The following is a 12,673-nucleotide window of genomic DNA, read 5'->3' on the forward strand; positions in this document are numbered from 1 at the left end:
TTTGACATAAAATATGTTAATCAGAAAATAATCAGATTGTGTCTTGAATAAGAACTTTAGGCTTTTTTTCCAAAAATTGTTATTTTTATGCTTCAGTCATACATTCTGTCTGAATGCAGAAGGTAAGGAGATATTTTTATATTCTAACGTGAAGTTTCTAAATAATGTCACTAATGAAAACTTTACCTTTAAAGTCTTACCCACAGTCAACCATAATAATTTAGCATAAAAATGAGTGAATAGCGGCTGGTGAAAACACATGATATGCTAACAAATCATAAAGAAGTTATTACTGACCACTACAGAATATACTTACAGGTGAGAGATTGTGAAGTTCCACCATTTTCTGTACTGTTGTACCGACAGCAGTAGGTCCAAACTGTATCACGGCTTCTAGTGTGTCCTTATTCAGTGTGGTCGATGGTTTACCAACAGATGACACAATTATATGTGGATACTTCCCTGTAAAATTGCAAAATATAAGTTTACTTAATATTTCATGAATTTATCAAACTTGGTTTAAAAGTCATAAAAATTTCATCTAGACAATAAATTGAGACTGTTTACATTTCTGTTATGAATAAACCATCTTACATCTAATACATTATAAATGAACTCAGGATAAATTTTACGTGAAGGAGAGATAAAAGTCAAACATTAACAAATAGATTAAACATTTACAGGACATAATATGCATACCAATTCCAACAAATGTTGTGGAAACTGTAAGCTCCCCCTCTAGACCATACTTGCAAACAGCTTGGGCTTCATACCCTGTGGCAGACTGAAAACATATATTCATACACATCACGCTTCCACTACGTCTAGTTTTGTCAATTTTAACACAGAAATGAGACTATAAAGTTGTTTTTTTATACACTAATCTGAAAATGACAATATTTTCCAAAGTAAATTAAATTAAAGTAAAAATTCCTCAAGACATACATTAAAAGACCAACCACGGAAGGACAAAAGTTAGTCTTTTAACCCAACTGATCTTTTAACACAACATAATTTGTTCTTTATCAACACAAATAGGAACTAAAAATGTGCTCTCTTAATGCAAGTGATCTCTTAATAGATGTGGACTCGCGGGCAAGTTTGACTGTACACTGAATTCCTTCTACAGCCAAACAAATGATTCTTGAAAAGTAAAACAAAATAACTGTGGCATGAACAATTGGCAATGTGCAAAGTAAACTGTAACTTGAGATTTACTGCTTCCCAGCTACAATGACATGTCAATAATTAGCTAATGCCTGTTAGAATATGAATTAATTCATCATCTCTCTTACATCTGGTTTAAAGGTTGCTTTAAATGTTTTATTTTCTCCTGGTCCAAGTTTGGTAACCTCTGGCTGAATTGTAAATGGCTGTCCTACCTGCCATTCAATCTCTGTTTCTAAATCACTGAAAAATGAAAATGACACTTAATTAAACAATTTGCCTACACTAGGATAAAAGGCAGAAAAAACTAAAATTTCACTGTCAGTTCCAAAACAAATGTACACACCAAAAAGGAAGGAAAAACTTCATGCTTTAAAATAATGCCTAATTAAACGGGGTGGTCTTTGTTTTAGGGTTGTCATAAAACTGGGTTCTATCTTTTTTTTTCAGCATATTAAAATAAATACCTTTCCTGATACTCTTTCATTTATATTACAATAAACTTGTTCTCAACAAGTCTTAGCTACAACTTCTCCACATGAAACACAGACGGGGGATGAATGAAATTTGCATAAAATCTAAATGTCACAGAAAACTGGTACATAAAAGATTAATTAGATTACTAGTTAACTAACTGTCTCAGTATTGGTCTACATATGAAGATGTAGCTTATATTAAGATGACACACAAAAAATGTACAAGCTTAACTGCCTAAATAACAAATTGTTATATAATTCTTACCCGGAGTTTTGGACAACAAAATTTGCTTCGATAAAGTCCTTTGCAGCACACATGTCAAAACTGACCCTTGATGGTACAACAAGGTCAAATTTTGGTAGCACTGCTTTGATTGGGATCTCAAACGTTCCCTCCTAAAATAACAAAAAATACCCATAATTGGTTAAAACATTTTCTAGTGTCCTAAAATCACAGAAAAATAACTGATTAGAACATTTCTTAATGTTAAGTAAAGTTTTTAGCAAGAACTCTTAGTGTTTAATATCATAATCCAACTGAGATTAAAATTACATCTTCCCTAGAAAAAAAAACCTCTAACTTTAACAAGAGCTGTCCGTAAGACAGCCAAGCTCGACTATTCAAAATATTGTCCCAGAAGCAGGAAAATATTACCCAAAAAGGTTAAATATCAAAAGAGTTTTAAGTTCTAAAGGGGGAATAATTTGACCAAAATGCATATCAGTTATGGGACTTGCTGCTATCAACTAGTTTTATAACCCCGAAAGCACATGTGAAGTTTCAATTCAATATCTGCATTAGTTTTAGAGATAGAAACTTGCATGTAAAACTTTAACCAGAATTTTCAAAGTCCAAAAGGGGGCATAATTTGCCCAAAATACATGCCAGAGTTATGGGACTTGATCCAGTGAGGTTAGTAATTGATCTAGAAAAAGAAAAAATAAGTTTCAAATCTATATGCCTTTTAGAAATAGCTGTATGTACTTGCATGCAAAACTTTAACCAGAATTTGCTAAGTCCAAAAGGGGGCATAATTTGGCCAAAATGAAGGTCAGAGTTATGGGACTTGCTGCTATCAACTAGTTTTATAACCCCGAAGATACATGTGAAGTTTCAAATCAATATCTGCATTAGTTTTGGAGATAATAACTTGCATGTAAAACTTTAACCAAAATTTTCTAAGTCCAAAAGGGGGCATAATTTGCCCAAAATACATGCCAGAGTTATGGGATTTGATCCAGTGAGGTTAGTAATTGATCTAGAAAAAGAAAAAATAAGTTTCAAATCTATATGCCTTTTAGAAATAGCTGTATGTACTTGCATGCAAAACTTTAACCAGAATATGCTAAGTCCAAAAGGGGGCATAATTTGGCCAAAATGAAGGTCAGAGTTATGGGACTTGCTGCTATCAACTAGTTTTATAACCCCGAAGATACATGTGAAGTTTCAAATCAATATCTGCATTAGTTTTGGAGATAATAACTTGCATGTAAAACTTTAACCAAAATTTTCTAAGTCTAAAAGGGGGCATAATTTGCTCAAAAAACATGTCAGAGTTATGGGTCTTGACCCAGTGAGGTTGGTAATTGATCTAGAGAAAGAAAAAGTAAGTTTCAAATCTATATGCCTTTTAGAAATAGCTGTATGTACTTGCACGCAAAACTTTAACCAGAATTTTCTAAGTCCAAAAGGGGGCATAATTTGGCCAAAATGAAGGTCAGAGTTATGGGACTTGCTGCTATCAACTAGTTTTATAACCCCGAAGACACATGTGAAGTTTCAAATCAATATCTGCATTAGTTTTGGAGATAGTAACTTGCATGTAAAACTTTAACCAAAATTTTCTAAGTCCAAAAGGGGGCATAATTTGCTCAAAATACATGTCAGAGTTATGGGACTTGACCCAGAGAGGTTGGTAATTGACCTAGAAAAAGAAAAAATAAGTTTCAAAGCTATATGCCTTTAATTGATGGGTGTATGTACTTGCATGCAAAAACTTAACCAAGGTGTGACGCCGACGCCGACGCCGACGCCAGGGTGAGTAGAATAGCTAGACTATTCTTTGAATAGTCGAGCTAAAAATGTAAGTAGTGATCTATAAAACACTTTTATGTACTTATAAGAAAGCAATAGAATGCAAAAATCTTGCTTAAATGTCAAAACCAGTCTGATTTTAGCTAAGATAAAATTGCGTTAGTACAGCTTAACATCACTAACAGTAACATCAACAGTGTGAACATCACAGCTGACTTGATCAATTCATTTGTCTCCAGCCATTTTCCTTGTACTTCCTATGTTCAGAATGCTCAAAATCCTGGATAACTTGAGCATTTTTGCTCATTCCCTTGTGACTTCCAGAGATTGGTGATTTCAATGAATTACCACAAAAAAAAACAACACTTTTTTACGGTCATCATGATGATGAAACTGCATTTTGACATAAAACTAGAATTACTCACCTTTGTGTGAAAGGTAATCTTGTCATCGTAAACTGTTTTCTCTAACGGACGGAATGTTACAGGTAAGGAGAAGCTGGTCCCTGCACTAAGCACTATCTGTTTTGGGTACAATGTAGTGAAAAATCTTGTGCTCGGAACACTGAAAAAAAACCAAAAAACATTAAAATGTCAAGAACATAAAACCAGCTCAAAATGGTATGTTTTTGTTTGTTTCGGGTTAAACGCTGTTTTCCAACAGTATTTCAGTTTTGTAACGGTTGTCAGTTAACCTAACCAGTGTTCCTGGATTCTGTACCCATACAAACCTGTTCTCCGCAAGTAATGCCAACTTCTCCACATGAATCAGCAGTGGAAGACGAATGATTTGAGACACAATGTCTTTTATCAAGTCATCAACATACGAACTTCAAGCCTGCGATCCGTAAATCTGCACTCTCCCTATTGAGCTAAGTGGACGGGTACCAAAATGACATGTAGTCTATACAACTTAATAAATTTAACTGTCATGAACATACCTCTTACTATTTGTTTTGTTTTATAGTTTTTTTCACATGTAGTTCAATTTCTGCCTCTAAGTATTAATTTCCAAACAGACACACATAAACCATATCATAACTTCAGTACAAAAAAGTCTAAATTTGTAGAAGCATTTATCCACTTTTTGTGCTAAGCTGACAATATGTCAATAAGCATTTTGAAAGTATTGAATATTATAACACAGGTGAAAGTAATGTACCTAGGATAAAATACAGGTTTATGAGTCATGTACACTTAAATTTATACAATGATATTATGAATTTTTCCTGAGAAACAAAAATGCCAAAGTCATTTTGAAAAATATGAATTTGCCCGTGTGACAATGAGCACTTAGATGACTTTTGGCATTCATTTTTCATTATCACTGTAATAAATTTAAGTGTATATGGCTCAAAGACCTAACAGACAGTATCCTAAGTATGTTACTTCCACCTGTGTACTCTAAAATATATTTGAAACTCCGTATCTCCAGTACCAGCCTCTTTCTTCGAGATAGCCAAATGATAATTCGAGCCATGCCACGAGAAAACCAACATAGTGCATTTGCGTCCAGCATGGATCCAGACCAGGCTGCGCAGTCTGGTCAGGACCCATACTGTTCGCTAACAGTTTCTTTAATTGCAATCAAAAAAAAAAAAAAGCGAACAGCAATGGGTCCTATCCAGACTGCGTGGATGCCCAAGCTGGTCTGGATCCATGCTGGTCGAAAATGCGCTATGTTGGTTTTCTCATGACGCGGCTCATTTTATGCACATGCTTTTTAGCCAGAGGTTCTAGATATTGAGTTTCAACTGTATATAGATTTACATCAACTTTATCAGGACGAGAAGAAAATTTAACACCATTGCTCTGAAGTAGTAAACCACTGTTTCTGAAAAGTTATCTAATTTGTATTGTAAATTTAACACGCATTCGAGATCAAGCTGCGTTGCAACTTGGCCTTCTTACAGGATTTTTGTATAAAACAGTCAGGGGTGTAACTGTTTCAAGTTATCGCAGTTCATAACCCATTTGAGTTATTGCTTATACTTTCATAACTTGTTTCAGTTATCATAAAATATTACAAAGCCCTCCTGTGCCAATTCCTTATTTTGAATGTGACTAATGCAAATATTGTCTGAATCCATGAGCTTTTATCTTTCCAGCTATGCAATAAATTTTTTTATGCAAGGCTGATAAATGTTTACGCAAAAGTTTTAAAGCCATAAAACTCCTATCATCCCATTATGCTTATAAGGTCATGGTCAGACTAAAAGAGAATTTGATTAACCACAGTTTGCTACTAATTTCACTTTAAAGGTCACTTTGTGAGAACAGCAAGACTTTTTTTGAATAACTTACCTGAGTTTACTATATTTTATAACTAATACAGGTTATAAAATGCTTGAAAAAGTAACTGAAATAAGTTATATAACTTAAAACAGTTACACCCCTGACTGACAAAAGGACACGATTCTGACTAAATAATTTTCAAGCTTTCATAAAGTTCTTTTAACATGTTTAAAATACAATTTTTAAGTAGTAACTAAACATAACCTACTTGTATTTGATTTTCTGTGTTTTAACCTTGACATTTTTAAGGACAATATTCTTAGTGTATTCCCTTCCTGGTTCCCAGCCCTGCCATACAATCTTTTCCACTACTTCAAGTCCAAGATCTTCAGGTCTGCACATGGATCGTTCAACTACCTCAATATTCAGGCCACTCGATTTTGTGACTGACTTCAGTCCTGGCACTTGTTTGATGGTCTGTCCACCCAAGGTGTGGGCGACAGGCTGGCTTACCTGCATCATACTTGTTGGCATACTCAAGTCATTCCTGAAAGAAAATTATAATCTGAAAATGAAATAACAAAAAAAAAATGTATGTGTGTTCAAGCTTTTACAATTCATTGTGTTCAATAACTGTTCATATTGATTAGACAGCCCATTTCAGGTTGTCTAGAGGTCCGGTAACCAAACCCCTAGTTACTATTGGCACTGCCTTTCATTATAACACCTGCTTAGTCAGATAATGACTCCAGCGTACTTTCACTTTAAAATGCCTTGATGTATAGAGTGGTGGAACCTATGCTCGCGGTATTTTGTACATATATTATCTTTTTAAGAAACAAGAAAATTTTATTAACGGTATTTCAATTTGCCTATACAAAACATAAAGTTATCCTCCTATTATCAAAACATATTGTTGATGACCTCATCATGTGCGTCATCAACTGACTTAGTCGTTTCGTGAGCTATTGACACGGCACAAGTGAAAAGGTGAAAATTCGCCCTGAAGGAAACCTATGCTGGCGGTATGTTATATCTATTAAACTAAGGGCGGAAAAAAAAATTCAGCGGGCTAAAAATGAACAAACAAGCATATGCGAATATAATATTTAGAACATTACTCATTTATTATGTGAAAAACAAAAGAAATGAGGATAAAATTTAGTATGTGCCTCTATGTGTATATTTCCCTTACAGAAATGGACTCACTATTAGAACAAAGCTTAAAAACGTATAATAATGTTATATAAAAACAGAATGTTCAAGTATTAATGATTCAAACAACGACCGTGAATAACTCACTACTGTTTGCGACACTTCTTTTGTGTGTAGGAAAATTACTCCTCCCTACATCTCAGAAAAAGCCATTTGGACTTTGTCAAAATACTAAGATCAACATCGATCTTTTCATAGTTCAACAGGCACTCATAGTGTAGCCAGGCGTCACATTCATCACACCTTGCTCTTAAATGTATCTTACTTCTGACTGTAATGCATGATTTCTAAAAAACTAATTTTAGTTGGGTTATTTTGACATATTTGTCTGAGATTGGTGCGACGGATACAGATTGCGTAAAATGTATCGGCTGCTGTATACGTCACGTGAGCGGCACGCGCGGCTATCGCTACGTTTGTTGTAAAGGCATTTCACCACTGGCCGGTGTTGAACATAGCACGATGAAATATTTTTAGCTGTGCTTCTGCAGAGAGCGTATTCATCGAAATACCGCGAGCATATGAATACCGCGAGCATAGGTTCCACCACTCTAAACATATTTTAAACTTAAGTACGTGCTCAGTTATGGTCGGTTAAAAAGCTCATCAGAGCTTATGTTTCCTATGTTTGTGTCTTGCCAACTTGAAATAAAACTTATTGTATTGTATTGTATTGTGCTCCATATTCTGTCTTGTAAATGAGGATTTTGATAGCAATCTCAGGGCTCTGCCGAGGATACAATATCACAGGAATCTCACATAGAAATTATGAATATTGCACTAAAATTGTTGGATAAAAACGTCAGTTGTCGTGTTACAAAATTTCTGGAGATGAATGTGCTTACAGTGCGACAAGACCTAAGTAAGATTGGTTCATTTTTAAGCTACATTTCTGTATCTGCAGACAAGAAAATCATTCAGTGTAATGATAAATGGCCTAGTACTTCATGTCCCTTCATAAAAGCCCCACAAACCCAATGTTGTTAACCCTTCTCCACCAACTGTGTGATGCGGTAGTGTGTCCATTGACTGTTTAAAATCTGTCGACTATCCTACACTAATTGTCTCCAAAACTGAAAATGAGTCACAAGATCAAACCTAAAATGAAAATTCAGAAGAAGCCAAAAATGAAATTGACTCAACAAAATGCCAGGAGAGTGGGACCTGTACAAGAATGGAAGAAGTTCATTTAAAAGAGCATCAATGGATTTGAACATGTCCCCACATTTTTATACCAAGTGGACATGAGTCCAAACCATTTTTGATGCTCGGCAGAACCCTGTAATCTTAGTATCAATAGTAAACAGCAATACGTACGGTTATGTATCCGCCATATTTAATAAACAAAATGGCGAAGTTGCTAAGGGAACGACAATTTGTTTCCAAATAGATTAAAACTGTCAAAGTATCATACCTAGCAAGGTAAATTACCTATAGGATTATTTCTTTCCGTTGGATTTTGTTTAAAGCATGCTGTTTTTTAAGATTTCAAATCCAGGTGAACTTTCCTTCGCGCGCAAGGGAGGTAATTTTCATAGCAACAATTTGCCTCGTGCGAATGCTATGTTTGTAAGTATCGCTAAGTTGAGGCATAAATACACTAAATTTAGAAAATGGTTCTTTTATTAACATTGCTAAAACTATAAAAACAGCCATATTGCTGGCTGAAATTACAGTTACTAACTTGTTTTAAAGATTTTTTTTCGGTTACATTTTGTCGTTTGTTTATATTGAACGCGCGTTACAGTACCCAGGCGCAAATGGGGTACGGGTGGGGTCTTTTACTGTACCCCTTCCTGTATAAAGGGGTCGAGGGCTCTTCCCTAGAATTTTCTTTTAATGTAGATATGAAACAGATTTATCATCCGTGATGCCCGTTTTAACGACCATTACGTTAACATCGCGGGAATTGGTAAGGGACATGTAGTAAATTTGAAAAATCCACATGTAGGCATGTAAGAATTCAATCATTGAGATCTAAATCAAACAGTTTAAAATGGTTGAAAAAAAAAATCAAATATAGTGTACAATAAGGACATGTTGTGTGGAGGAACGGAGGGTTGGTAATGGAAGATGATAGAGTTACAAAACCCGAGACATCAGGGAAATATCGAACTTAGAATATTTCTTGATGCCTTTCAAGTATCAGATTGGATTCCCGTCTTATAATTTTTGTTATAAAATCTACCATCATCTTGTTGCCATCGATCTCCCAAGTTACATTTAAATACCATCTAGATGTTCTAGACAAATGCAACGGCATAGTTTCATGTGGGTTACCTCTGATTACCACAAATTTTACTCTTTCCACACTCACATGCAGTTGTACTGTGGAATAACCTGCCTAGCCGTATAGTTACCATCCCTTTTAATGTAGCTGTTGCAACCAACCAGTACTAGACAAGAGAGCAATGGGTTTTTTTTATCTTATTTTCCGAGAACTGTGTGCCATTGGAACCAACTTCCCCCCAGTGTCGCCCACCTCCCTACCCTAGAGCAGTTCAGTGCCGCAGTTTGCAGCCTTGAACATGTCTCGCCCTAGTTATCCTGCAAACTCAAGTTTTAACCTTTTATTTCACCAAAGTTATTTTTTTTAGCTTCTTCCACTCTAAGTTTTTATCACTATACTCTTTCTCTTAATGATTTTGACGCGCAAAATGTCTACGTCCCCGCAAGGGGTTCGACGGTCACGGAAGATAGATAGATAGATCTTTTATCTTTTAATGCTTCTTCTTTTCTAATCACATTTACCATACTAACATTCTTTTAGCCTATTCTCACTTTAGCTGATTTTGGACCCATCAGTCTTTTAGAACTTTTTTTCACCTTAATTAACAAGTCGACGTGCACCCCATGTCTATAACACTCGAGAGACGAGTTGACATTATTTATATGAATAGGTAGTATATCCCTCATGCGCTGACTAGAGATACAAGTGATCTATTCATTCAGGTATTAAATATTTGTCCATGTTTTTGTTATCTGCGGACACAAACTGATTTCTGATGATTTCAATAGTGTATCTTATCTCGACAACGAATGTCAATGTTTCAAATGTACAACTAGTTCACTTTGAACAGAGATAACATTTTGTGTTTTAAAGCGAAAAAAAACCAACAAAAAACAAAAAACGACACACAAAAAAGAAGAAAGAAAGATAGACGCAGTTGCTTTAGGAAACTATACCTTTAAAGGCACTGACCCTGAGATCAGACGACAAAAAAGGGGATGCTTTAGGTATTAGAAAATAGAAAATTATTGCTTTATTTCTTAAGAAGACCTTGTGACTTAGTTACTGACAGATTATCACTTATGAAAACACACACATGTAAGAATTAAGTGTTTTTACTACATTTTCCTTTCAAAATTGAAAAACGTTTGTAACGGCTTACGGAGGTAAACTGAATTGAAAAGCTTTGGTTTTTTTTAACAAATACTATCTACATATTCCCCCGTGATGCACTGGTCAAGATCACCGGAAAATGTTTATTTCCGCGGGGACATGGGTTCGATTTCCGGCTTAGGCATGTTTTTTTTTCCTGATTTGGCATCTTTAAGATTGTTTAGAAACAAAAACGAAAAAGCTCATTTTTTTCTAACGTTCATAATATAACCTTACTTCATTTTCAAAGAAAGACCATTTTAGCCAAAATCTTGAGATACCTATAAGATAAAAAGAGCATTTAACCAGTTGTATGGGAGACTTAAAAGCGGACACAGATGTATCGCAGACGACTCACGGTCCAGACGCCAGAAAACAAGGACAATTCACATTTTGAAAATTTTGAGCCTGTTTTTTTTTCTTCTTCTTTTTTTTTTTGAAAACAAAATGCAAGTGGCAACAAAAAATGTACAAACGCAAAAATAATGCCATCAATTTTTTTTTTATTAATCTTTTTTTAAATTTATTCTGAGGACTCATTTTGCAATCTGTTTGTTCTTAATTGCCCAATAAGCAAAAATGGTATAATGCATGTGCATAAAGTTAAACATGTATGGATATTCTTTATCGTAATGTTAAGTCAGTTGTATGCTCATTCGTTACACACATAAAAATGCATCAGCGGCGTCGATTTTGACGTAATTTGATGTTACCTACACAACATCAATGACAGCTTTCGAAAAACACTAGACTTATAAGCAGAAGTCATGTAAATGTGTTTTTCACGATTACAATACTTTGTTATTTAAACATACCAGGTGTATGACATCAAATAAGAAATGGCTATACATTTTTGATAAATTGATTATTAGCATGTAAATTAATTCGTAATATCCGCACGATTAATATGCACTAACTGAATGTCTTACCAGTCAGCAGTAAAAACTACCGGTATTGCCCGGGCCCTGAAAGCCCGAGGGCCAATAATAGTGACAATTGCCTGGCAAGCTGTTAAGGTGGAATGCACCCCAAATTTTTTTGCCGAATATTGTCCTGAAATTTATACTGTACAAAATTCAGGATATATGCGATTGAGTTCCAGTTTTACTTTTTCGCCGTATGGCTCGTGTTTTTTTGCTATTATGTCACAAACATGGCCCCTGACGTCACTTTTCGTGCAACGCCGAGTTCCGAGTGTTTTCGGCATTCTTCCTTTCCCGCGCTCTGAATGTTGTATAAATGAAAAATACAAAATAGTGTTCATTTTGCAAACAGAAAATACTACTCAATGGTATAAAATTCAGTGAAATGAAATTGACGCTTAGGACGTTAGTTACGATTTTGTGACGTCAGAACGGAAAAAATTACAACAAGTTTTGCTATAAATTTTGCCTTAAAGTTCAGTTTATAAAAAATCGGCTCGATAAAAAAACGTATAATTTTGGTATGTTGTTTCGCAATGTGTGTACGTCTAGTAGACACATAAATACTTAGGGGTCACCGACTTTAATTTTTTGCAATATAACATAACTTTACCCTCACCCCCACATGGTTTGTGGCTATATGACGTTAGAGTAAAAAAGAATGTGTTTCAACTTACACAATTTACGTTCGTGTTAAAAACGAGATGTATTTATTATAAGAAATTTTCACGATATATTCGATCTCAACTTCAGATGTCATGTACTAGTGAAAGAAAACACCTTTGACAAAATGTATTTCTTGTACAATTGTCCGTAAATATTTGACCTGACACTCATCAATCTTCGCTAATATTTTCGGACGTTTTCCTTCCTTTACACAATATTGTATCCTGAAAAGATATAAAATTACACAAATAACCTTTATAGTTAAACGTCTGACTTCCACGCAGGTTACCACGGGTGCGAAATTACCGCAGACCATTTTTTAAATTCAATATAATGAAGTGTCACCGTATTTGCTTTTATTCTTACAATATTTTTTTGCGACGATTTTTACGAATTCTAATTGATTTCTCTTGTAGTTTCTATTTTCGGGAGTAATTTCTCTTTTTATCTTAGATACCTTTAAAGATTTTACTCGACACTTACTACAAAATATCTTGAATACATGTATATTTCTTTCAATAAATGAAACATAAAAAAGAAATAGATAAGTGTATTAATTTTCCGTCCTGTAAAAT

At 34.7% G+C, this 12,673-nt stretch overlaps 1 protein-coding gene across 4 annotated transcripts in view; it reads right to left on the reverse strand.

Moving 5' to 3' along the window:
- Positions 1-8,676, reverse strand: part of LOC123539491 (cilia- and flagella-associated protein 65-like) — a 39,541-nt gene extending 30,865 nt beyond the window's left edge. For 2 of the 4 annotated variants that reach the window (XM_053530728.1, XM_053530725.1), the window contains exons 1-7: positions 8,559-8,676; positions 6,181-6,459; positions 4,104-4,242; positions 1,909-2,039; positions 1,296-1,410; positions 700-784; positions 317-462 (exon numbers count right to left, since the gene is read on the reverse strand). In XM_053530728.1, the coding sequence (XP_053386703.1) occupies positions 317-462; positions 700-784; positions 1,296-1,410; positions 1,909-2,039; positions 4,104-4,242; positions 6,181-6,446 (882 nt within the window). In that variant the 5' untranslated portion in view covers positions 6,447-6,459; positions 8,559-8,676. Of the gene's footprint in view, positions 1-316; positions 463-699; positions 785-1,295; positions 1,411-1,908; positions 2,040-4,103; positions 4,243-6,180; positions 6,460-8,444 lie in introns of all 4 variants that reach the window. The other 2 variants (XM_053530727.1, XM_053530726.1) reach the window with 2 other exon arrangements.
- Between the last annotated feature and the right edge of the window lie 3,997 nt (positions 8,677-12,673).

The sequence above is a fragment of the Mercenaria mercenaria genome, chromosome 18 (genome assembly GCF_021730395.1).
Source record: "Mercenaria mercenaria strain notata chromosome 18, MADL_Memer_1, whole genome shotgun sequence".
In the NCBI taxonomy this organism is placed as follows: Eukaryota; Metazoa; Mollusca; class Bivalvia; order Venerida; family Veneridae; genus Mercenaria; species Mercenaria mercenaria.